Here is a 27043-nt window from a genome sequence, read left to right as displayed (position 1 = left end):
GACAGCTCCGGGTAAGATGATCTCTGGTGAAAGCAACTAAAAAGCACACTCATAAAGCCCTTCCAATTTCTAGTTAATCTGCAATGATTTTCCAGGACAAAGTATCTCTTTGAGTCTGAAAATCAACAGTGGGGTCAAAAGGGTCAAAACCATAGCAGAGATCATTACCATAGAGGACAGGGTCTCTCTCTAATTCTGGTGATTATGTAGGTTATCTTGATCCTTTCCTCTCCCAAGATTTATCCTCCTATTAGAGATTAGAGTAAAGATGTGCATAAAAAGAGAGAGACAACTTAACAATACCGCGAGTAGAAGAATCAACATAAATGGAATCACTCCAGATCCTTCATTTCTTTATTATAGAAAGGCTGTTATATTTTCCGCTGGCCAAGAAGGCTATGCAGGTGAAAAGCTACAAGAGCCTTGCAACATCTTGTTAAATAAGTTTTTTGACACATGGTAACTAGTGATTAATTACTATGTTAGAAGATAACATTCCTATAGAGATTTGCAGGAAATACAGATGCTGCCCATGCTTGATTAGACATTGCTTAAGGAATGCTGAGGCACACTGCTACAGTCTATTATTTCTGGCTATTTTGGTATTGCTGTTATATTTATTTTACATAGCTTTAAATTCAGTAGAATTGATGGAGCCCATTTCACAAAACCTGTCTCTACAAAACAAGGACAGAAAAAAAATAAGGCTATAAAGTGTGTCTCTGTATGTGTGTACGTATGAGAGTAGGAGAAAATGAGGGAGAAGGAGACTATGAATAGTAGGGATATATTATGCCTTTCTGTAACACTTTCTACCCTACAAAGAAAGAACTGCGAGGGAGATGCTCTGTTTCTTAGAAGCCCATAAGAAAATTGACCCGTGTCAGCTGGTTAAAACTTTCAGGGCATTAAAGATAAAGTCAACTTTGTCATTATCCAAGCCCTTTACCAACACCAAAAGAAGCCTTGATATGATACGTATTCATGCATCCAGTGCACACAATGAGCACGTACTCATCCAAGCACTGAGGAAACAGACAGGAAAAGTCTTGGCCTCTTGGAGCCAACAGTCTAGTAAGGAGATGTCTTCTGGACCAGGATCAGAAGGACGGAATCATCCAATTCTGTATGTTTATGCTAGCCTATTTCCTTTTATAATCCATTTAATATAAAGAAAGTAACAAAAGAGTAAAGAGGAATAGTAGCAGTACCTCTCCCCAGTGGTCACATTTCAGCTTATACCCCTTCCTTGGACATCATTCACAAATCCAACTGTGAAAGGCATGTCATAGTTATTCAGTTATTTCCTGAAGAAACGCTTTGTCAGCACATGGCCCACCAATGCCACCCTCAATACTGCCCAGTCTGCATTTCATTATTCAGATGCCAGTATTTTTAGTACGTATTTGGGCCCCATACTGTCTGCCAAAAACTGTATTAATTTACTTATTTTAGCTAAATAAAAAAAATCGTTTAAAAAAGGATGATTGAATTGAGGAATTACATTCCTCAGAGAATTAGTAATGCTTCTCTGTATCCCTCAGGCCTCCCTGTTCTTAACTTCCCCTTGTCAATGTTATTATGAATAGACTAATTCAATAATGAGATCATTCCCCATAAGAGCGACCAAATAAATGCAGTATTCAGTCACACCTGGTTTCCCTAATCTGAGCAAGAAAGGCTTGCCACCAAATTTAGCCTAAAATAGGGAATTTAATGAAAACACACACACACACACACACACACACACACACACACACACACACACACAGACAAATAGGAAGAAAAAGACAGGGAAGGCAGACAGAAAGGCAGACGAACAGGGTAGCAATGGAACAAATCGCGTGACAGATTGGAGAAGAAAGGCTAATCATGAAGATATATGGTTATATGTTTTTCAAAACAAAGATCCTAGCATATATGTCTTAATAATTGTCAAAGTAATACAATATTTCATCATCCCCTTAAATGTCTCACGAATTGCTTCAAATTTTCTTGAACTTCTTGAGGAATCAAAAAAAATCAAGTCAAAAAACACAAAGTACTAAATATTTGGCAGGATCATTCTGTACTGTTAAAAACAAATGACTTCCTAGCCATAAAGGAATTTATGGAATAATTCACCCAGGTATAAACAGCAATAAAGCGCCAAGATACCATAATAACCATCTATCCTCTTCAAAACTGTTTAAGCTTTCATTAAAGTACCAAAGGTCTGATAATTTCAGTAAGCTGTAGATGGTGTTGAGACCACATACAGAATAAAATTAACTCTCAACTTTAGAAAAGCATTACAAAGAAACAGTAAAAATTGAGACCAGCAAACCTAGAAAAGAGAAAGCGAAAGTGCTATTTAAAAGAAGAACCTTCGATTACATGAAGGGAGAGCATGGATACAGATGAGTAACTACTCTCCTCCCCAGTGGAAACACGAGGAGGAGATGGGTTTCAACTGGGAAAGATAGAACAGATAAGGAAATAGATTCGCCTAAAAATATATTCAACACATGTTATTTATAATGAGAGAAAAAATCCAAATGTCTACAAATTTGCAAATGATTAAATAAATAAATTATGGTTCATTTATACGATGGAATATTTGTTCAGGCATCAGAAGTAGTATTTTCAAGGAATATTAATGGATATAAGAAAAACCACGTTTTCACAGAATATTATTGATATGGGAAAATGCAATTAAATGAATACAAAACTATATTAACATAGTTTCAATTTTGTAAAGAGAAATCACATACACGCATATGTGTGAAAACTCACATATACACTTAGCACATGCACAAAAACCAGGAGAAAGTATACCAAATATCACAGTCTCTAGATTAAAGTTTTATGAGTAATGTTTATATTCTTCTTTGTATTTTATCTTACATATTTTATGCAATAAGCATATATTACTTTTATAATCAGAAAAAAGTTACTGAAGTTTTCTAGTAAGAACTTAGGTTAGAGAATAAGAAAAGTTACCTGCCTGAGAGATGTTAAAAATGTCCCAAAGAGTTTTATAAAATTATCTTCTCTATGACTGAAGATTATCTGTTTGTTTCTAGTTTTTAAAAAATTTGAGATATAATTGACATAAAACATTATATTAGTTTCAGGTGTACAACGTAATGATTCCATATATGAATATATTGCGAAATGATCACCACAAGTTTCGTTAACATCCATCACCTCTGTTTCATATTTTTTTAAACTAACTTTATAAGTACCAACAATTTGTTTTTAAAAATGACTTGATAGGCAATGAGGTCTTGGTTTTGGTACCAGGAACTGAGCTCAATCTTCCCTCCTACCTTGCAAAGTCCAGGTCTGCTTCCCGCGACATGGTGATGTTCGTCAAATTCTGCTGAAGAACAAAAATGTTTCTACACATTTTCTTGATACCAGACTCACTGATGCGCCTGAAGTATTGGGCACCATTAATGAGGATGCAGGAGATCAGGTGTCCCAGGCCTAAGGGGTCAGCACAGCACAGTGGGGAGAAAAGAGAAGACAGGTTAGTGCCATACTGCATAAACTTACAAACAGGAGTTCTCTCTTCTAATCCTCCACAAATTTAGATGACCACAGGAAACATCTCTAATGGCTGCACCAGCTGATCTTACAATAATTTTAGAGTTATACAATACCCTAATAGTTACAAATGGGGAAACTTTATGCTGGCAACAAAACCTGGTATATCCAGCTCTAGCATTGCCATATACACCTAAAGTCACCATGCCAGGGCTTAGAGAATATGCAAGGTTGTTATAAACTATTCAAGTGCATAGGAACTATTGTTTTTCTATACAGATGTTTTGGGAGCAAAGAAGAACACATGTAAATACAATGGTCTGTTTGGTCGCCTCTTCCTCCCACAAAACAGATAGGGGTGCACTTTTGGCTGAAAAGTTGATTGGAGACCTACATAAGCAAAAATAAATCAAGAAGAAATTGGGCTATTGGCGATAATGCTAATATACCTCAACACTGACAATGGAGTATATTTCTAAAGCAGTAACTGGAGAGAATGTATTCAGAAAGGAAAAGCAGATTATATGTAACCGTTCCCACAAGATATCTATGGACATTTCTGGGGTCTCATAAGTGGTTTGTTCTCATATCCAAAGGACCGTATTATGGTCTATGAAATTCGGCAAAGGGCAGCTCAGTACATCAACAAACTAAGAAGTCCCATTCAGCATATCCTATGTAATAAAGTTGAAGAAAGCTGGTTCTGAACAACCTTAGGCATATGTGGGTTACCATTTTTAGAAGTTAGATTTTAATTCTAAATACTTGGAATTAAGTAAAGTGATCTTCCATCTTTTTCTCTTATTCTTGCAAAGTTAGCCTCTAGTAGGACATTTCCCCTAGAACTCTAAAGCTGGTCTGACTAGTAGCAAGAGGTCTTTGGACCGCCTTTGGACAATGTTCCTTCTTAATTGTTTTAAGTAACATTAGTTTAATTCTGTGAGACACCGTGGATACTTTTGGCACCCAGGTATACATATAAACCAAAAGAAAAAAGGGAATATAATTGAAGTCCTAATAGGGGTCCTATGGGAGGAATTTAGCATGAAAACTATTTGGCTGGCATCACATTTTTCAAAATGTTGAAGGTGAAGGCCTTTTGATGGTACCGTCTTTCACACCCTTCCTCACCTGCCTGACCCTGAAGGCATTTATAGATGCAGCCTTCCTAAAATCGCTGTTAATCAGAGGTTTCTGTTCTTTTTAGACAATAATGCATTCTTTAAGAGAAAATTTCTCCTTCCAGAGATAATTTTAGCCAATGCAGGATCTTTCAGGGTTTTCTACTCATTGCGTGTGTGTTTCTTTTTCTTTTATGAGCTCCTCTTGAGTTAATTCATGGCCTACTCCACACATTTACCCAACTCGCATGAGTGACATGTCAGGGAGGCAGCTGTGCTGCCATCTGCCTTATCTTGGATTAAATCTCCTTATCAACCAGGAGCAATGGCAGCCATATTGTTGTCTACCTAGCAATTCATAGATAGGCTAGGTATTGTAATTTTAATCCTACAGACAAACAAAACAACCTTTTTTTTTTTACAAATTTTGAACTTAAATAATATAGAAAAATCAGGAAAACTTTCATCCTTCTGTCCTCTCAAACTCCCAGGGACAGAGGCAGGGTCTGACCTTCAAATATATACTGGAACTTGTGCTGCTGAAGGCTGGCACTCATAGCCTCTTCAATGGCGCTGATGTCTTTGTTGAGCTTGACCACCAGAGGGTCATAATCCATACTTTCCACATTAGCAACAATGGCATAGTTCCCCTCCTTTGCAAGGGGGATGAGATAGTGGAAACAGTGAACCCTGAGAAAGAGAGAGATGAGGAGAGCAGTTAGTAATAAATCTTTCTGATAAAAATAATGATCTTCTTGTGACAGAGCGCCCAAATATTTAAAGCAGCAGTGATCCTGTAAATTTTTATGTACTTCTCCCCTTTTTCAACAGAAAGCAATCTTAGTTATGCTGTAGAACAGTTGAGTGATCTTGAACAAGTCAGCTTCTGTGATCCTCGCTTATGTAATCCATACATTGGGGTTGAGGAATAGATGAGCTCCAAAATTCCTTTCAATGACGGACTGTATGCATAGTGTGAGAAGCATTATACCTTTCAACAGATATTGTTGTAGTGAAAATGAGAGGCAGAGGTCACAGATCTTAAAAGTGTAGGCTTTGCAATGAGACTACTTTGGTTGCAATTCCCAGTTCCAACACTTACTAGTTGTGTGACTTTGGGGAAGTTACTTTCTGTCTCTATGCTTCAGTGTCCTTATCTGTGCAATGGGGATGATTACACCTACCTCATAGGGTGCTCTGAGGAGCTACTACATATAAAGCATACAGCACAGGGCCTGACACTACATTATATTTATTATTGTTAATCTATTACTTAAGTAGAACACTTACTAAACGTCTATGCTTTTGTTAGAAATTGTGCTAGGCCTTGGGAATGTAAGACACAGTTTGTGCCCTTAAAGACATCACAGCCTAATGAGGCCAACCAAAAAAAAAAAAAAGGTGACCAAAAGAGGGCAGCGTCTCACTCAGAAGTACACGTACCCAGGGTGTCATGGAAATTTGCTGTGGGGCGTCAGGAAAGGTTCATGACAGGAGGTGATACTTGAGATGCATAAGATGTATCTGAGTGAGCTTGAGGAAGGAGTGCGTGCATTCTTATGTTGAAATGGCCTGAGTTGGTTTGATCATACACAATTCTTAGGTTCTTTCTGGTAAATACTGGTAACTGCCAAAGAAGTCTGAGGTGGGTAAGGACTGGCTACTCCATAACCTTTGTGTAAGTCGTAGTGAAAGCAAGTCTCAGTCCAAATAATTCTACCACATATATAGGTATTTATTTAAAAAACAAAACAAAACAGCCATCCATTGGCAAGCACAGTTCAAAGAGGCTGTTTTGTAAACTCAGTGAAGTCCTAACTCTCTGTTGTTTCGGGTGCTCTGTCTGTCTGATCTTGCCATGGAAGGTTTGCTGGATGTAGACGTGATGACAATCCAGAGTCAGGATTCTGTTACCCTTATAGCTGGCATCAGGTAACAAGAAATATTCCTGGAAAAAAGGCTGCAAAAGCCTTGGGCATTATCCCTAATGATGCACCTACAGGCTTGACTGTCATCTTTCTTTTCTTAAGCCAGGTTTATTGAGAAATAGTTTACAAGGAGTAAAATTTACACTTCTTAGTGTGCAGTTCTATGAGTTTTGACAAATGTATACAGTTGTATAATCACCACCATAATCAAGCTGTAGAACACTACCATCACCCTCAGAATTCCCTTGTGCCCCTTTGTAGTCAATCCCTACTCATACCCCAAGGCTCTTACAACCACTGATCTATTCTCTGTCCCTATAGTTTTGTTTCTTCCAGAATGCCATATAAATGGAATAATACAGTATGTAGTCTTTGGAGTTCGGCTTCTTTCGCTCTGCCTAAAGCATCTGAGATTTATCCATGTTGTTCACTCCTTGTTAGTGCTGAGCAGCCTCCCCATGTATGGATGTACCCCAATTGAATCATTCACCAGTTCACATCTGGGTTGTTTCTAGTTTGAGGTGATTATGAATAAACCTGCTTCATGTACAGGTTTTTGTGTAAATATAAATTTTCATTTCTTTTGGGAAAATACCTAGAAGTGGAATTGCTCAATCACTGGGTGAGTGTATGTTTAATTTTATAAGAAACTGCCAAACTGTTTTCCAAAGGAGCTGTCCCATTTTGCTCTACTACTAGCAATGTACAAGAGTTCCAGTTGCTCCACATCCTCACCAGCACTCAGTGTTGTCATTTTTAAAAAAATTTCAGCTTTACTGAGGCATAATTGACATATAAAATTGTAAGATTTTTAAAGTGTCTATCATGCTGATTTGATATATGTAAACATTATGAAAGGATTCCCTCCATCTGGTTAATTAACACATCCATCACCTCACTTATTTATCATTTTTTTTAGTGAGAACATTTAAGTTCTATTCTCTTAGCAAATTTCAATTATATAATACAGTCTTATCAATTATAGTCGCCATGTTATACATTAGATCCTCAGACCTTATTCATCTTATAGCTGAAATTTTTTATCCTTTTACCAACCTCTCTCTGTTTCCCCCAACCCCCATCCACAACTTTTCTGCTCTGTTTCTAAGAATTTGACTTTTTTTTTTTTTTTAGATTTCACATGTAAATGATACCATGTAGTATTTGTCTTTCTTTGGCTTATTTCATTCAGCATAATGCCTTCAAGTATCTGTCAGTTTTTAAAAAAAACTTCAGTCATTCTAATAGATGTATAGTAGTCTCCCATTGTGGTTTTAATTTGCATTTTCCTAATGAATAATGACGCTGGGTATTATGGAATTTTAGAAGAAAATATGTGCTTCTTTGCCATCCAAATATCTTTGTGTTAACATCGTTTCCCTAAATTTTTTATTGGGTTGTTTGTTTCTTATTATTAAGTTTTGAGAGTTCTTTATATATTCGGAATATAAGTCCTGTATGAGACATACATTTTACAAATATTTTCTCTCAGTTTTTGGCTTGTCTTTTCATCTTAACAATGTTTTTCAAAGAATAGTTTTAAATTTTGATGAAGTTCAACTTATCATTTATTTCCTTTATGGATGGTGCTTGGGTGTCAGATTTTTTAAGAAATTGTTGCCTAAACAATGTCACAAAGATTTTTCTCATGTTTTCCTCTGGAATTTTTATAGTTTTAGTTTTATAGTTTTATAGTTTATATTTAGATCTATGATCCATTTTGAGCTAAGTTTTATGTAGAATGTGCTATATTCTTATAACCTCTTCATGCAAGGGAATCCAAATATCTTGACTACCAGTTCATTTTAACGATGTGTGATCATCTTAACAGCTGGTAATCAACTAATGACTAATACCACCAATAAAAACTCATTCTGACATTCACGTGTTAATTGGCAAAGTACATAGTTTTGATCAAGATATCAGTAACTGCGTTGTTTGCAGCCCCCTCTGGAATGTGACTTTTCTGATACAATGAAAGTTGACCAACCCTGGAGTGGGATTCATGACTAGGAAACCTATTGCTACTGTGGTTGAAATTTAAATTATGTAGCTCTTAGTCGAAAATAAAATCAAGCCATCAAAGCTAAAGTATTTTTACAATAAATAACAGATATTATAACCCAAGACAACAGGAAGACCACGTACAAAGGCATGAGGGTGTGAATGGAGGACAGTTTTAAGGAATGACGAGTGGTTCCTTTCGGCACACACAGATCACATGACAGCAGCATGAGGTGAGCTTGTGGAGATGGGCAGGGGCCAGGTCATCATAGGCTTTAGAAGTCATCTAAGGACTCTGGACTTTATTTGGGAAGCCACTGGGAGCCTTATAAGGATTTTAAGAGGTGAAATGATATAATCAAATATAAGCATTGGCATGATCACTCTGGCACAGTATAAATGGTGGATTGATGGTGGAGAATGGCAGCAACTGGAAGTAGACAGACCAATTAGGAAATTATTATGAATTGGAGGTGAGAGCTTATGAGATCCTATAGTGAGTGGGAGGATGGAGAGATAAACACTGTTTTAAGGTACTATCTTCCTTTCCCAAAATGACTAGAGATGAAAAAGAAATTAAAATAGTCACTGGCAAATGTCAAATTCATAGAAAGTGGTTTTTTATTTCTTTTGAATTCTGTCATGTTGTTGCTGACCTTAACATGACTTTGGCATTAAGGTCTTCCACAAATATTGCTGATTACACAGCAGGACGGTTGATTTTCAGAAAGTGCGCGCTTAGGATCCCAACAGTGACAGGCAGTTGCTGTTGAACCCACTTAGAGCCCTCTTGATGGTGAGAGAAATCAGCTGATAAAGGTGACGTTCTTGGCATCTTGGACTCAAATGGCAACTTAATTTTTTTCTTCTCAAGTTCAAATAGGAAAAAAATGTCAACAATTTTTAATGGTCTCACCATGTCTTTCATCTCTTGGGGGTGTCATTTGCCTTATGCTTCAAACTGTGGAAAGGCGTTGCTTGGTGGTTAAATGTGACCTACAGTGACACAGGTAAAATGTCAAATGCTCTTTGGATGGGTTTCTCAACACAGAACCTACCAGATTTGAGAACACTTTTTGGTTTGAATTTTAACAATGTTAAAGAAAAATATATGCTATGGATATATAAAAATATTTGGGGGAATAAGACAAGTTTTTGGCATTTGAAGCTGTTCTGGACTTCTTGCTAGCATTTCCCATTAATTTTTTGTCTGTTCCATCTGTGTGCTTTCTTATTACAGTGGCTTCCTGGGTAAAAGTGCTAGAGACAGTGTCTAACCAGCCACTTCTTCATTGCACCAGCTCTTGGATGACCGGGCTGAAATTCTAATTCTCTTTTACAACAGGATGGGAACAAAACAAACAGCTCCTTCTGATGACAAGAATGGTGTTGCCTACGCAGTCTCTGGACCTCTTACATACATGTAGTGGACCACCAAGTGAAAACAGAATCTCCAATCAACTCATTTTCTTTAATGAGCAACAGGTTTTGTTTGGGGAAACAGCACTTATTTTATCCGGGTTTGGTTTCAAACCAGCTAATTCTCGAGAGTCACTGAAGTTTTTATTGAGTACCTATTATGCAGCAGGACTGTTCCAGGTTCTGGGCCATAACAATGAACAAGGCACACCTGATCCTGCCTTCTGGGCCCTAACAGTCTCCTCCGCAGTCACCCACTGTGGGTATACACGGTGCTCGGAAGTTTCCTCCATTTTAGCATTATTATACTACAGTATAGTGATTTACTCAAGATATGTCTTATTTATTTTGTATTATCAACTGTACAAACCAGAAAAAAAAAGCTTGTTACTGTGACAAGGAATGAATAAAGTGTCAACATGCACCATCTGAGCCATACATGGTGTGTTCTGCCTAGTTTTATACATCATACTTTAAAAGGAGCAAAGACTAAATGGAGTATATTCATAAGAAAGCAACCTGTTATATGAGGAGGGGAGGAAATTTAATTTAGAAAAAGTAAACATGTTTAGTGTTCTTGTGAAAATAAAGAAAAGATAATTCTGCATCCAGGACTCTAAAATTCAGTCTTTTTTGTTATTCATTCTTAAAATGATGTTTTTCTGTTTTTAAAATAATGTTGAAAGAGATATAGCAATGGGTGTTTCAGCACTGAATGGCTTCTTGTGAAGTTAATAAGTAATGACTAAATCATGTTCAGCATTATTAAGAACAGTATTGCCAAGATGTACAAAAATAAAAAGGACAGGATAGAGGTTAAGGAGCTAAAAGATCTTACTCAAACGTATTGAAAATATCCCACTCGGAATTAACCACACTACAAGCAGATAATTCTGAATGTAGAACACATCGTGCACCTACACAATCAATAGCATAAATTCTAGGAGCTGTGGTAGTAATTAATTTGATGTTCCTTGTTTTTCTGTGCAACCCAGGTAACAGAGGTATCAGAATGTTACTGGGTGATATTTTTCTGTCTATTGCATTTATGTATTCATAGAAAACATCTGATTTATTTCACTGTCAGCTTGTAAATAAATAGAAAACAAATCTAAAAATTATCATAAAGCAAATCAGAAAACAGAGGAAAAGCCTTTACTTTTCGATAGCTGAATGTAAGAAATAAGATCAGAAATAATGCTGAGTAAAATAGATTCCAAATCTGCAATGCGACTTCTCTTATTCCACTCACAAGATGCTCACAAGCAATAAAGAAGTAACTCACCGTACAAGATAAGGAAGAATGAAAAGAGCAAGTGGCATACAAAAGAAGTAACAGCAACAATACATTATCAATTAGGCTTTGCCTAGCACACCTGAAAGATCTCCAAGTTCTGACCAGAGTCCAAACGTATGAACCAAAACCCTATTTACATTTTTAAAACCTAAATTTAGTAAAGACTCCAAATGAAAATACTCTATCAACTTCAATAATGTCCCATGGTAATACAGAAGAAAATGTATTACTGTACACTTTCTGATCCTGAGGTTTCCGATGCTGAAGTTTCAAAAGTATATATTCAACTGTTTGACATTGCTACCTAGATGTCTAATAAGCATCTCAAACTGCATGTCTCCAAAATGGAATTCTTGATTTCCAGCCCTCCCCGACCTCTCCCCGTTCTGTCTTTCTCAGCTCAGTTAACGGCTCTGGCAACCACATAGTTGCTCTGGTCCCAAAATTTGTGGTTTTCCTTGAGTCCTTCTTTTCTCTCACTGCCACCAGCCCCTGTGCCAATCCAATCTATCAGTAAATTTTATCAGCTCTTCCTTCAGAATATGTCCCCAATCCAACACTTCTGACACCCTCACTTCTGTCACTCTGGTGCTCACTACTGGTCTCAACAGGTCACCGTGCTTCCATTCATAGTTCTCCCAGCAATTCCTTTTCCATACAACAGCCAGAGTGATCTTCTAAAAATATGAATGAATGAATGAATGAATGAATATCTCTCCTCTGCTTAAAACCCTCTATGGTTTCTTAATGCACTTAGAATAAAATCTGAACTATTCACTTGGTCTGTAAGGCGCTATAATGTGTCAGGCTCCACGACCCCACATGATCAGGCTCAGGTCGCCTCTTTCCCTGTACTTCCTCTTCTCCCCATCCTCCTTGTTCACTGGCTACAACCACGTCAGACTCCTCTCTGTTCCTCAAAACTATCAAGCTTGATTTTGTCTCAGGACCCTGTGAGTCCTGTTCCCTCTGTCTGAACTCTTTTCCACTAGGTCTTTGTACAGATGGCTCCTTCTTGTTGGCTTCTCACATTTTCTCTGACCACTCTATCCAAAAAACAAAAAACAAATCCTCCTTTCTAGTCAACCCCCACCACTCTCTGCACTGTCCGGTATGATAGCACTAGCCACACATGGCTATCAAGCACCTAAAATGTGACTAGATCAAATTTTGATGCGCTATAAGTATAAAATATGTAGACTTCAAAGGCTTAGTACAAAAAAATGCAAAATATCTCATTAATAATTTTATGTTATTATATGTTGAAATGATAATATTTTGGAATACTGGGTTAGATAAAATATATTATATGTTTCTCTCCACTTTTTCAAATGTGACTATTAGAAAATTAAATTATCTATGGTTCACATGTGTGGCTCACCTTATATTTCTAGTGGATAGCACTGCTTGATTCCATTATGCTATTTTGGTTTTTTAGTTGCACTTATCTGAAATTATCATTTTTGTTTACTCATTGGCTGCTTCCCCCCATCTGAATGTAGTTCCATGACAGCAGGGACCTAGAGTGTTTTTTCATTGCTATATCCCAATTTTTAGAAAATGGCCTGGCCTCAAGAAGGCATTCAATAAATATTCATTGAATGAGTAAATGAACAATTGAAGACTTCCTAGTCCTTTCTTCCTACCATTTCCATAGGTGTAATAATAGCTAATCAGAATATTATCATCAGATAAAAGCTAATCAGAATACTCTACATGACAGAGGAAGGAATAAGAGTCCAAGAGTATGGCATCTTTGGAACTATTTTCTTGAATTATTATTTAACCTAATCTCTTCAATTGGTTTTCAAATTCTTGAAGAAAGGGATCATGATTCTTGCATCTGTATACTCTCTCCTTGATTAGCAGAGTACCTTAGTAAAAATATCAATGATAATAAAGTCACCATAATGGCAAAGCTACCACATTTGAGCACTTACCATGTGGCAGGCAGTATACTATTTATTATTTCATTTATAAAGTCTCTAAGTAAGGAACTATTGTTTCACTTTTAAGATGAAGCAACAGGGTGAGTAAAGTTAATTAACTGCCTTAAATGGCCGAGCCAGCTGGCAGAGACATTCAAATCCAGATCATTCTAATGCAAACTCTGAATCACCACATAGACAATACAGCATGTGCTTAAAAACTTTAGGAATGACCAAATGACACTAAAAATCACCCGCAGTGTAAAAAAAGGGACAACATCAATAATAATCATAACCAAAAACTATGGTGATACTCCCCAGAAGTAAGCAAGTGCTTTATGATCCACAGTGCATTTAAATCACAAAGTCTTGTGCTTGGCTGTGTCATACCTGACTTCCAGATGTAGGACCAGCAAGCAGCGGTCAGCCATATCCTGGAAAGATCTGGCAAGTTCGCTCAGAGTCTGCATGATCTGCTCTGACACTGGGGTGAGATCCATGTTCATGTGGCTCTCTTGAGCAGGAGACAGCACTAAAAGGAGGGGTGAGGACAAAACACCAATCATTTCATTAAATGCCTACAGATTTTTTTTTGAATGACATTATTTTGTTGCTTATCACATTATTTTCACCAATTTGGCTAATGTTAGTGATGGCAGCATTAGACATCCAAGACATGTTGGACTATTTTTGTACTTGACTAAACATAGAAGCACAGCTGATTGTCTTGTATCAATTCATAGAATGATAGAAACAGAGTCTCAGAGTAGGAAGCAAACAGTCATCTGGCCTCACCACGTGGTCTATGCTTGTATAATTCCTACGTCTTCAAGTGGCTGTTCAGCTTCTGGTTGCACACCCACACAAATGTTTGTGAAAGGAAACTCAGTATCTTTTGAGGTAGCCTATTCCATCTCTGAAAGATTTGACCATCTTTCATCAAGCCATATCTGTCATCATTAACTTTTTTTTTTTTTTAAGATTTTATTTATTTTCCCCCCAAAGCCCCAGTAGATAGTTGTATGTCATAGCTGCACATCCCTCCAGTCGCTGCATGTGGGACGCAGCCCCAGCATGGCCCGAGAAGCAGTGCGCGCCCAGGATCCGAACCCGGGCCGCCAGCAGTGGAGCACCCGCACTCAACGGCCAAGCCACGGGGCCGGCCCTGTCATCATTAACTTCTAATCATTGGCCCTGATTCTACCAACTGTGCGATCATTCTCACATGTGTCAGTACCTCAAGTACTGAAGACATCTCCTTTGGCTTCCTTGAAGTCTTCTCTTTTCCAGGCTAAATGCCCCCAGTTTTTCAACTATTCTATCCGATTATTCAAATAATCGGATTGAGTCATTTTACAATTCTCATAATTAACCAACAAAAACATTCCAATTGTTCTATATCTCCCTTGAAATGTGGGACTCAGGACCAAACATAATAAATATTACAGAGTGGTCTTACCTGTCTAGAAAGAATTATTAACTCCCTTGTTCTAGATGCCATGCTGCTTGCATGTAAGCCTAAAATCTTCTGAGTTGTTGGGGGGAGTGTAGTGTGTTGTATTCTACTTTAACTCATATAGAGCCTTACAGTCAGCTAAAAGCCCTAAGAAGGTCTTTTTGGAAAATTTTATAAAGCTACTTTCTATATCTCTCTCAAGTAATTGGTAAAATATTTAATAGCACTTTGACATTTTCTTCAGGAAAATACCAAACAGTAAAAATGTGAACTACATTTTTTTATGTCTGGATTTCTGTTGTATATCCAGTTCCCCACAGTTTCTCAAAGATCTCCAACAGTAGTTTGGCAATTTCATTCAAAAGCTCTTTTAGTTCTCTAGAGCCTCAAAGACTGGCCTTGAGGCCTGTCTCCACTACTTACTTATTATGTGACCAAGAGCTAATTACTTCAATTCTGCCTGCCTCAGTCTCTTCTTCTGTAAAATGGAAATAATAGTACCTACAGCATGGGGTTGTTGGGAACACTGAATGGGCTAATGTAGATAAAATACTTAGAACAACAGCCTATAAAACTCACTCAATATTAATATATATACTACACACAAATAATAATTATTCTTTAGTTGTGATTTGTCTAGGTTAAGAGACTTAAGATTAATTACAGCAAAAAAGTACTTAAAAGACAATTCTATCCATCTTGAAGTTCAACTTCCATATCTCAGTATTTTTTGCTATTCTACCTGAAAATTCTTCTCCCTATCAGAGGATAGATACAGTGTCCTTTGGAAGAGGGCTCCCTGGACCTAGAGCACATGGGATTTGGTGAGGTACTTCTGACTAACTCAGGACGTGTTCACCTTACAGAGTAGGGAGTCAACATCTGGCTGCAGCAGTATCTACAGTTATGGGCTTTCAGGGCTGCATCTATTGCTAGACTCTGCCAAGCCCAGAGAAGGGCCCAGAGAGACAGTCAAGACTTATAAGGCTAAGTTCTCCTCTGTGGAACCAGACGTTAATAAATTAAAATACCACACAAACATAAAAAAATGAATTTTGTTCAAGGGAACTGACGTGTAAGGAAGAAGGGAATGTAGCGATGTAGATTTAAAATTTTACCAGCCTTGATCCAAGATCTTCACTAATGCGATCTGCAGGACTGGATGTGTGACACTGCACGCCCTCTCTAATTTAACATTATTCATGTTGTTTGATCGCAAGGCGAGATCACTGCCTTCATGATGTTTCCATTTGGCAGGATGGATGAAAACAACTATAAGTTAACACTGTTCTAATATTTCAAAGCATTTTAGGGCTTTTGAGCCCCTGGATTCCTCTGTTGTGTTACACTAACTGTGGCATAGTGAGCTCTCTATGTACCAATGAAAAGAGGAAGAAATCAGACTCTGAAGAAATTGGACTCATGGCCTGAGGTCCAAAGCTATACTAATCTCCCAAACCTTATCAAAGGCATCTGGAAGAATTCTACCAAGAAAGTCAAAAAAACTCCCTTTCTTATTATAGAAATACATAATCTCATCATGTGTAGCCAATGACCACTGTGCAAACTAAAAAAAAAAATCCAAGTAGAGGAAGTTAACGGCAAGATAAGCAGCCAAGATAAAACCTGTAAAGACTGAGGTAAAAGTAGTTTAGAATAGCAGCACACTGTACATTTTGCTCAACTGTAATTTATAGCAAAAACATAACATTTTAGTAAAGCAACATGAAAAATGATGCCCAGAGCTCTACTGAAAAGCTGGCTTCTGAATTCCTGAGGGCTCACTGAAATATACGAAGTTTTCTTAACAAGAAGGAAAAGCTGAACACAGAAATGCTGAGCGTGGCAGAGACAATGCCAATTAACTAGCTCTTAACTGTCAAACGGAAATCTTCAAAAAAAGCAATGCTGACAGAATCTGCTTGGGAGATTATAGTCAAGATAAGAGGTTACTGGACACACACACACACACACACACAGACACATTTGCACATACTCTTTAAGAGGCTATGTGGTTGTATATTTATCTCAGGGACTGCTTTTCACATTGGCAGAGCCCACACCTACTGAGTTTTAAAAATATTAGTACTTGATCATTTTATTAAGATATGCACTTTGAGCTGTTTTTCTAACGCTGGGGATGGGTCATATCAGCTCATTCATAATATCCTTGTTCCTCTTATAACCATTAAATAAAAGTACACATCTTTAAGACTCCTACCTACATTTGTGGCAATGTAACTACGACTTCCTGTACTAAATTGATTGGTCTATAGGAGGAAGCTGAAACTTGGACTCTGGAGCAGACACTGCCTGTTAGGTGAACCAACTGGTATTTCCAATTCTCCTTCACTCACTCCACTATAGACTCTGGAAAGCTAAATGTTTGCATTCTCAGCCTTGCTTGTAGCTAGAGTTGGCCATGTGTCACCGTCTGGCCAATGACCTGCTAAGTAGATTCTTCTGTGGCAACTTGATCTAACCCTAGGCTAATTCTGCAACTCATCTTTCGACAGGGAAAAAAAGAAAAGCACAGATTGTTGCCACTAAAATTTTCTGTATTTTAGTTTCAAAAGAGTCTTCAATACCGCTCGTCAATCCTTCACTAGTGCTCGGCTAGCTCTTTTCTCTTTCTCAGCAACTTTCCCAAATTCATGCAGCTCTCCCCAGGCTCTTGCTCCTTCCTATTCTCTGCTACTCCTCTCTTGAGGACCTCAGATTCTTGTTAAGACTTCAGAAAGAATTGTCAACACTTGCTTTCTCCGTAGTCTTGCCTTCTATTAACTCTTCCGTGTGCCATAATATGATTTCTGCCTTCACCTCTTTATGAAATAATTATTTTGATAATCGTCACCAATGATATCGTAATTTCTAGATTCACAGGGCGATTTTCAGTCCTAATCTCAGAAAGGCTCTCTGCTACATTCAACATGACTGGCCATTTCCTTCTCGAAATTCTCTTTTCTTTGGGCTATATGGTACCATATTCCTCTGGGTGTCCTTTTACCTCTCTGACACTGCTTTCATAGTTTCCTCCACTGGATCCTCTTCCTTTAGCCCACCCATAAACGCTGGTGTTCCCAGGGATATTTTTCTCTGTTGGTCTCCCTTACTTGTCATTCTACACATTCTCTAAGAGTGAGCTCATCCATTTACATGGTTTTCCCTATTATGTAGGAACTGATGACTCCTAAACTTCATTTGATCAACTGTTTGCGAGCTATCTTTACTTGTACAGCCATTACGCATCACAAATGCAATGTGTTCAAAACTAAACTCATTATCTATCTTTATCATCTGCTCTTTATCCTGAATTCCCTTTCTATCAGTTGTATATTAATCTAGGAATCTCAGCTGCAAACGTGAGAGTAATCTTTGAATCTCTTCTCTTCCTCACTCTCCTCAGCAAAGACTAATTTCTGCCAACTTTATTTCCAGAAGTTTTCTTAATATATTTTGCCTTTTCTATATCTACTGTCACTTTCTTGTTTAGCCCTCATCTCTTCCATGGACAACTGCAATGGTCTCCTGACTGATGTCTTTGCCTGATGCCTGGCCCCTACTTAATTTAATCCTCCATATTTAGCTAATGAAATATAAGTTAGATAAACAGAGTTATTTACCTCACACAAATTTGACTATGTTAATTTCTTGTAAAAATAACATCAATATTTCCCACTGCTTATGTGATGAAGTCCAAGCTCCTTAGCAAGGCTGTCCATGATTTTTGGTTTCTGCCCAACATCTCAGTCTTTCTCCATCTTTCACCACTCTCTCTTTCCTCTTCAACTTATCCCCTCCCCACCTCTGGCCCATTGACCCAACACCCTTTTGAAGCAAATTCCCTAAACATACCATGCTGTCTCAGGATTCTATACCTTTAATGGCTCTTATTCCTCTTTCTAAACTATTCATGCTTTCTGGCTTAGAAAGTCTTTTCTGATTCTTCAGGCAGGGTCATTGGCTCTTCTGGGTACCCCCCCCCCCCACAATTCTATTATGGTAGTTATCATATTCCATTGACATTATCTGTTTATTAGTATGTCTCCCTACCAGATCATTAACGACTTCTCCTTAGTTTCTTGAGCATATTCTAGAGATAGAGCGTGGATAAGGAAGTAGTTCATTATAGCTGGTTTCCTGAGCTATCCAGGAACCTTGCAGAAGTACAGTTTAAAGCAATTCTGGCCAATCCCTACAACCCAAGCACTTTCCCTGTAAATTGTGTTGCCTTTAGAAGTCACTTTAATTTCATGAGTCCACCTTGCTGCAGCTGAGATCTGGGATCTCTCTTTTCTACTGACATAAAATCCCTGGCATATCAAATACTCAGCATCTCTCAAGGAAAGCCAACATACTAACTGTCATGGAGAAGCAATCAGCCTAGGACATGAGGATGCCTCAAGTGGTTCCACATCCTAATATTAACCAGACTGAAATCTGTTTAGGTCTTAAAATTAGTCAAAATTGGACTCATTCAGACCCAGAAGAGCATCTGTTTCCAAGGATGCAGCTGCTACAGTTTCAATGGCAACTTACTGTGACTTCTTTAATTGATTCATATGAGGATGTCCTTGTGCAGCTGCAATATTACCTAAAATTGTTACAATATTAGCTTAGACTGGTATCAGCTATCATGAAAGTGATAAATTGAAAAGGGAAAGATGGTTATCACGGCAGTAAAGAAAGGTTAATGCTGTGAATTCAAACTTTTTAGAAGATGGAAAAAGACAATAAAGAATGACCCCATGAGATTTTCTCACTGGAAAACATTTTAGAAGATGAAATTTTGGTACAATTATTTTGGACTTCTCTTCCTATTTGTACAGAGAAATGACACCACATAATCTCTGCTTGAACCTGGGATAAAATTATTTAATTTCCAATCTTCAGTTTTCCTATTTAGAAAATTGTGGCAATAGCACCTTTCTAACTCCTAGAGCAATGTGCTATTAGCTTTCATAAATAATTGTGAAATCCTTTGATTATTGTTACCTGGCTGACATTTTTTAAAATAAAAATAGGAATACTGATTAGGTCTGTGACAATAAGAACTCATGGGGCTTAGAGAGTCAATGAGGGCTGTGACAGCAGACCCTCCATCTAACCCGTTGGTTCTCCTTAAATGCCTCTGGGATATGCTACTTATCAAGTCTAACACTGGGGTAGGATTTAAAAATGTCATACACTATAATACCACAGTTCCAAGTTGGAACTTGAACGCCAGCTAATTCTATCCTCAGCCTTCTTAATTTCTCTGTACCACTCTCATTACTTTTTATTCATTCCCCTGAACTATTTGCAAACCTATACAAGCTAACCGTCCCCCACCCCAGTGCTTTGTATACAGTAGGCACTTTATAAGTGTTTGTTAAATAAATTATTTATCTATTTATGAATGGAATGGATAGATGATCTTCCCATGCTAAAGTATCTACTGTCTTATTAAGCATCTAACTTGAATTTTCTTAAGATAGAGATGTCCTTTCCTCCTTATCTAAGTTAATTACTACAAACTAAAATTTCACGCTGACTCTTTTTTGATCACTCTCTTTCCTGAGATAGATTTTTAACACCTAGCTATTCTTTGCCAACAATTCTAGCTTTAGCCACTATTATCAAGCCAGTTATTTAGTCACTCTTTCCCACCCTCCAAACAATCTATACCTAGTTTTAAGCTCTTTTTCTGGGTTTCTACATAGGATGGGCCTTATCTAAGAAACATGTTTGGTAGGTTCTCTTCATTTTGCTTCCTATTGCAGAGGCAGTAATTCTTCTGTCCCCAAATAATAACTATTTCTTTTCAGTCCAGATTTCCCTAGAAATTTTGGATTTGAACTAGCAAAGTCAATTGATTTTGAAACCCAAAATGCTGACTCAGATTGTTCCTTGACCTATACAGTTACGATTGCAAAGGGGACGTATTGCACATTATTCACATTAGACCCTGTACATGCATACACACATGCATAACCAGCTCTGGAAATATAGACTATTCTCTATGTGACATAACATCCAACCAATGAATCCTTTTATATCTAATAGCTATGTAGCAAGAATGTGAGCCTTTTCACTGCTGCCTCTGTAAGGAAGCTCTCTTTTGTCCATTCTTACAGGGGAAGGAGGGCAAATGGAAGGGACTTTTAAAAAATCAGGGTGCGGAAAAGTGGAAAAATTTATTACCAGGAAGAAAAAGAAAGATAAAGATGGGGGAACTGGAGGATGAGGTGAAGGTGTCTTATTTATATTTACTTTTCTAGGGTCTATTCGCCTAATTGATACCATATTTATTGCTGGGGAAAAAAAATGCTTCCAGTAGGTATAGGAGGCAAACACCTATTTTCTTTTCTGTGGGACTGCTATTTAAATGATCATGTGTTACATCTTTTCCCCCTATTAATCATAAGACTATGGGCATTATAAGTTCTTAGCGTTGTTTGGGACAACTCCCTCTTACTCCTCTCTCTCTTTCCTCCAAAATGTCTTATATTACCCTAACTATAGATAGTAACTCTTTGGGGAAGAAAAGATATGCTTTTCCCACTCACTGCCCAGTATAATGATTCAGATGTTCAATAATATTTGTTTGAAAATGTGTTATTATGAGCACCCCCCTGCACCGCCAAAAGACCAAAGATCAAACTTTTATAAAGAACTTAATTTTAAGGATGCTACTTAAGAGTAATTTTCATCTCTATGAAACCACTTTTTCCTGCTGCTTCCCAGAGGAATATAGTTTGTTCTTTTACTTTTTATTACCTCTAGAACATATTTCTTAACAACTCTAAGCCTCATTTTCCTCATCTATACAACTCAGAGAGCTGCTGTGAAGACCAAACGGGGAATGTGGCCCGTAACACAGTGTCTGCCACAAAGCTAGGGACCATCCTTTGAACTCTAGTAACACTCTGCCTCCCTCTTATGGCCCTAGCACAATTCATCTTGCACTGTATTTGCCCAGGGCATCCCTGGTAGACTGTGAGATCCATGAGAACAAAAGCAATAACGTATTCTTCCTGGCACCTCTCATACCCTATAGTTCTTCCTTACACTCAGAAATAACGCCTGTTGAATATAATCTTTAAGTTAAGGACAAATCAAATAATTTTATATCCTTTTTTTCCCATTATATCTTCACAATGCCTTTAACTTAATGTCTTCTAAATAGTTCATTAGCCTGGAACATTATTGTATTTCAGAGTAAGAAATTGAAGCTCCAAAAAGGCTATGAATGTTTGAAACTGAAGAATTATTCCAAATATTGATCTACATAGGAAAACAAAGGAGATTTGTGTAAGGTCCACTGTGAAGAGCAAAACAAAAATAAGAAACAAGGTAAAAAAGGACGGCTGTTCCCTTAGGCTACCATTCTGAGCCAACAGTGTACACTCACACTGCACAGGCCCATAGAAGGAAAATCACACCCAGGTATAAAACGGCGCTTGACGGTAACAAGCCTGAGCAATCCCCAGGTCCTCCAGGACATTCAGCTTTAGGCTCCTACCTCCACACAGCGCAAACCAGCACAGACACGTGGTTTTTACACCTCATGAGTGATAGTACAGACCTCAGTCTCTTTCAGTCCTGGGGGGAAAACATTAAGATTGATTTTTCTTTTATTCCAAATAATCCTCCCTGAGGCCTGGTAAAAACCTCATCATCTACTAAAAAGGCGTGTGGTGTGGCCAATTCAGCTCCTGCCAGATATGAAAGAGAAATGGAGGGGAAAGCTAATGAACAGCTCCTGTGCTTCTGTTGAAAGGCACTACTGTGGAGCTATATTAGATTTCCATGGACTTTGTAAGCCTTTTGTATTTCTGTAAAATCCCACATCAAAGAGCACCTTAAAGTGTTAACAAATACTTAAGCAGATATTTTAGGTAAATAAGCAACACAGGGCCGGCTCCGTGGCTTAGCGGTTAAGTGCGCGCGCTCTGATGCTGGCGGCCCGGGTTCGGATCCCGGGCGCGCCCCGAGGCACCGCTTCTCCGTCCAACCCGGGGCCGGGTCCCACGTACAGCAACTAGAAGGATGTGAACCTATGACATGCAACTGTCTGCTGGGGCTTTGGGGGGAAAAAAATGAATAAATAAAAAATCTTTAAATAAGCAACACAGATTTAAGTTTTAACAGAATTTTGGAGGCAAAAATATTATATGGCAAAGAGATAACATTTATCCCTGTGTTCAAACAGGATCCTTCCAGCTTTAGCATTTGTAAATCTTCCAAAGAGTCTTAGGGGATAATGGCTTATTCACTGGGCAAGTTAGAAATATTAGGGCCATTTACAAATGGTGAAACTGAACCAAACAGAAATAAAGCACGTTTCCCAATATGACACAGCAAACAATTGCCACAAACAAAGACAGAACTAAAGAAGTTAAATTGAAAGTCCTATACGGTGTCTCTATCTTCAATTTAACTTTTTCCAGTTGCCTTTTTTCATGAGTTTCCTGTTCAGGCAGCTGCATCATTCATAAATTTGGGCCCACGTTGAGAAATCAACTTCTTGACTGAGAGCAGGTACAAGCTCACAGTTATCTTTGCATCTATAGTCTATAATGCCGTTTCTGGAACCAGCAGGTAAGTATCAAGGACAGCGAACAAAAAGGCGCCCTTTGGAGACAGACAGACCTGGGTTCAAATTCTGACCTTCTCATATTCCACTTGAGTGAACTTCTCTAAAACAGATTCCCCACCTGTAAAAGGAAGATCATCATATCTACCTCACAGGAGTTTGATGATTAAATGAGAAAATATATAAATGCCTAGAATAGCGTTTGACACACAAGTGCTTAATATATGGTGATTACTATTACTACTCCTACTATTATTCATTCCACAAAGATGTGTTGAATGGTTAAATAACAAAAACCCAGTTTTCTTCTCCTCCATCTATAGCTTTAAATAGCCTTTGGAACAATAAGACTATCTTTATCCATTTAATGGCAAAACCTGATAAGCTACTGTGACTGGAGAGTAAAATAGGGAGACTCCTAGAAGCACTGGTCTCTCTGATCCTATCACTGTGTGGACAACACACAGACAACTGACTTATCCGGAAGACACAGTTGACCCTGCCATCAAGCACGTAGACAATCACCAAGACTAGCTGTGTACTGGTGTCGGCTCCCTTTAAAGCATGTTGGAAGTTAAGAAATATGGAGAGAATTAACTTGCTAACACACGGTGCAGGATTTGCAGGTGTAAATCTTGCTCAGAGAATTTCTAGTCATTGAGGACACGTGTGGCCACTTCTCCAGTATATGGTAAAGATAACAGTTAAGTACCTCCCCTGTAATTTCTCTTGTATCAGATATGCCCTGTGAGGGCTAAATTGATGAATTGGTGCCATACACATATTGACTAATGCCTTGTGAAGGTTAATAATATACAGCCATATTTCTGTCTTTACACATTAGTAACACATGAATACTGTTCACACATTAATTCTAGTCTTGTCATATAATCCCTAGAATAATTAACAGTTTATATAGATGATCCAGAATCAACTTTCCTAAAAACCAAAAGATTAATAATGTTTTTATGCCAGTTAAGGGTAAGCTACACAGAGAAGCAATCATTTATCTATCAGGTGATTATATAATTTCAGGATATTGCCTCAAAATCTAAATAATTTTCTTTCCCTAGGTAAAAGAATACATATTCTCATATTAATTATGGACTTGACTTTTCTACCTACAACGTTTCTTTTGGATTGACTACCTATGTTTAGGCTCAGAAAATAGTGGTTAAATTCTGACTCAACCACTTACTAACTGAATAACCTTGGGTAAATTGTGAAAACTTTGAATTGAAGCAGTGACAGTCTCAGCCTCAGAGGGTCATCATAAGGATTCAATGATTTAAAACACACAGAGCATTTAGAACAATGTTCAGCACACAGTAAGCAAAGCACTCAATAATCTAAGCTATCATTGTTAGACCTCCTAGTGGGAAGCCTGGAAGAGTGAAACTCTTAAACTCATCTCCTTACTCATCAAAACACCCTGCAGAAAACTGGAGATCTGTGGGCTTCGTTGTTCACGTGGCTGATGGACAGAAAGGATATGACATATTGATATATTAAGACATTTACATTGTGTAAACTCAGGACATTTTGACCTTAAAATAAGGCATCACAAAAGTATGAGATCACTACAGAATTCTGGCAATGTTCAAATCAGGGGAGACATCCAAAAGAAAAAAGGGATTAAGGGTGGCAGGTTTAAATTTTATCTTTTCATCCACAAAAGGAGGAGAATGACTTTCTTCAGAGTTGCCAATTAAATAAAAGAGGTGGCATTTCAGGCAGGCATGAGGAAGTGGTAGTTGGTGGGAAAGCAAGGGATGACACTAAGACACAGCTTGGGAGGAGATAAAGTAGTGTTTCTGACATTATTTTGAGGGAGGAACGACAGGGATCTCTCTTTTCAAGGAAAGGATGTCTGCAGAGCATGGTTCTTTAGCAAAATGAACTTAGCCATTATCTTAGGAATTAAAAAGGATATTCAACAAAGCTTTGAAATTGTTTATGTTTTTGAGAGATCAGGTCTGCCTTACTCACACAGGGCCTGAAAGGTTACATTTATATTTTGAATCAGCATTTATTTCATGGCCACAGTTTATTTCCCCCCTGCCAAAGGCACTATGTGGACAGAGGAGAAGAAATACACATGGGTGTGTGTCCATGTGGCATACGTTAGGGTTAGTAATGGTTATGGGGAGCAATGATTATGAATTTAATAGCCTATGAAATTTTGACCTGGGGTGGTAGAAATTGTTATTCTCACTTAAAGAGACAGAAATTGTGTTATAAATTATTTCAATATGCACACAAAGACACCAACAAATCAGGTCTTCCATTAATGCTAAAACAGCTGAATTGGGCTTATTTTGGAAAGCTGTTTTTTATATTTACTACCATAGGGTACTTGTTATTTTATTTGCTTTCTTGGGAATATGTTCCCCTTGATATTACCCTAGATTAAATTTACTGTAGAAAGTGAGACAGGAAAATACCCTGTGCCCTTGTCTACTGTCAACTCGGCATCAGCCCCAGCCCCTTTCCTGGAAGCACAGGAACTACACTTTCCAACTTCTTGCCAGCAGTGTTTTGAGTTTCGATTCTGCCAGTGAAAGGCACTCCCAAAAGATGTAGAAGGCAAAAAAAAAGGGAAGGCATTATTCTCTTGCAGTGGTAGAAAGATGCTCGGGCAGATGGCAAATAAGAGGCATGTGGCAGCTTCCAGAAGAGCTCCTGCAACAGCTGCTTCCTCACTGCAGGTAGGGGAAACCACTGGCGTATTTCCTGTATTTTCCTGTTTCCTGAAAGCCAGCAGCTAGTTTCCTTGCTCTTTGCTTCTTTCCAACTGTTTTCTAAGACCTTTTAGCAATTTTTAAAACATCTAATTCCTTGTATTAAATTTCCTCTTGCTTGAAATACCTAAAATGGTTTCTCTTTTCCTGACTGAGCCTTGATGAATAAATATAACCTTCTACTCACGAGATATTTCTGAGCTATGGCCACTCAGATCTCAGAGAACATTTGGAGTAGGAAGGAGTGGGATGAAGGGTTACTAAGAATCCTGGGGTACCCTTCAAGGGAGTGTTGTTGTAATCCCTAAGGCAAGGATCTTCAGAATGTACTCTGAATCTCTGTACTCTGTACTCTGAATCTCCCAACTCCATTCTCTCTGTTTTGCTCTCCTCCACCTTAATCAGAGAGGCTCCACTTTTGAAACTAAAAGAGCTGTTTACAAACCACTGCCCTTGAAAAGGAAGGATCTGGTCCCAAGCAAACAACTTCCCACTGCATTCCTATCCCCAGGTACCAGCCAAAGCAGGGATAAAAGTCAAACATTTAAATTATGGCACAACTCCTATAGAATGAGGATGAGTGGCAGGAAGAGCTATATAAATAATACAAACAATATTTACTTGAAAATATGTGACTTGCTTTCTCTATTATTTTAGTTACGTGAACTCTAGTATCTTTTTTTTTGGATTTACTCAGTACTGAACAAATTATGAATTGCTCTCATTCTGAATAATACATGCCAAGATTCCATTGCAAAGTAGATTCAACCTTCCCTTTGGAAAATGTTTCACAGAACCATTTTGCTGTCAAATTTCTCAGAAAACTGTACCATGGGTTTTTCTACTATTTTCAAAAGAAATCCGATTAAAGTCGTAAACTTCAACAAAGCAGACTTATTAGCGAGGCCACTCAATTTGGAGCTGCTTTCAATGACTATATAAAAAGCTTCAGCTTAATATTGAATGTATCTTCCACAATACTCCATATTTGCGAGCACACTAAGTATGTAATAACTTCTGGGCTCCATAGTTTGGATAAT

General features: G+C 37.9%; 1 protein-coding gene across 1 annotated transcript in view; it reads right to left on the bottom strand.

Moving 5' to 3' along the window:
* The window catches only part of EXOC4 (exocyst complex component 4), a 736987-nt gene that overhangs the window by 52416 nt on the left and 657528 nt on the right, over nucleotides 1-27043 (bottom strand). The window contains exons 15-17 of the mRNA XM_058530219.1: nucleotides 13619-13760; nucleotides 5164-5342; nucleotides 3312-3471 (exon numbers count right to left, since the gene is read on the bottom strand). Of these exons, the coding sequence (XP_058386202.1) occupies nucleotides 3312-3471; nucleotides 5164-5342; nucleotides 13619-13760 (481 nt within the window). The remainder of the gene's footprint in view (nucleotides 1-3311; nucleotides 3472-5163; nucleotides 5343-13618; nucleotides 13761-27043) is intronic.

This window comes from Diceros bicornis, chromosome 3 (assembly GCF_020826845.1).
Source record: "Diceros bicornis minor isolate mBicDic1 chromosome 3, mDicBic1.mat.cur, whole genome shotgun sequence".
In the NCBI taxonomy this organism is placed as follows: Eukaryota; Metazoa; Chordata; class Mammalia; order Perissodactyla; family Rhinocerotidae; genus Diceros; species Diceros bicornis.
Note: the sequence above shows the minus strand (reverse complement) of the source record. Positions and strands in the feature narration are given on the sequence as shown.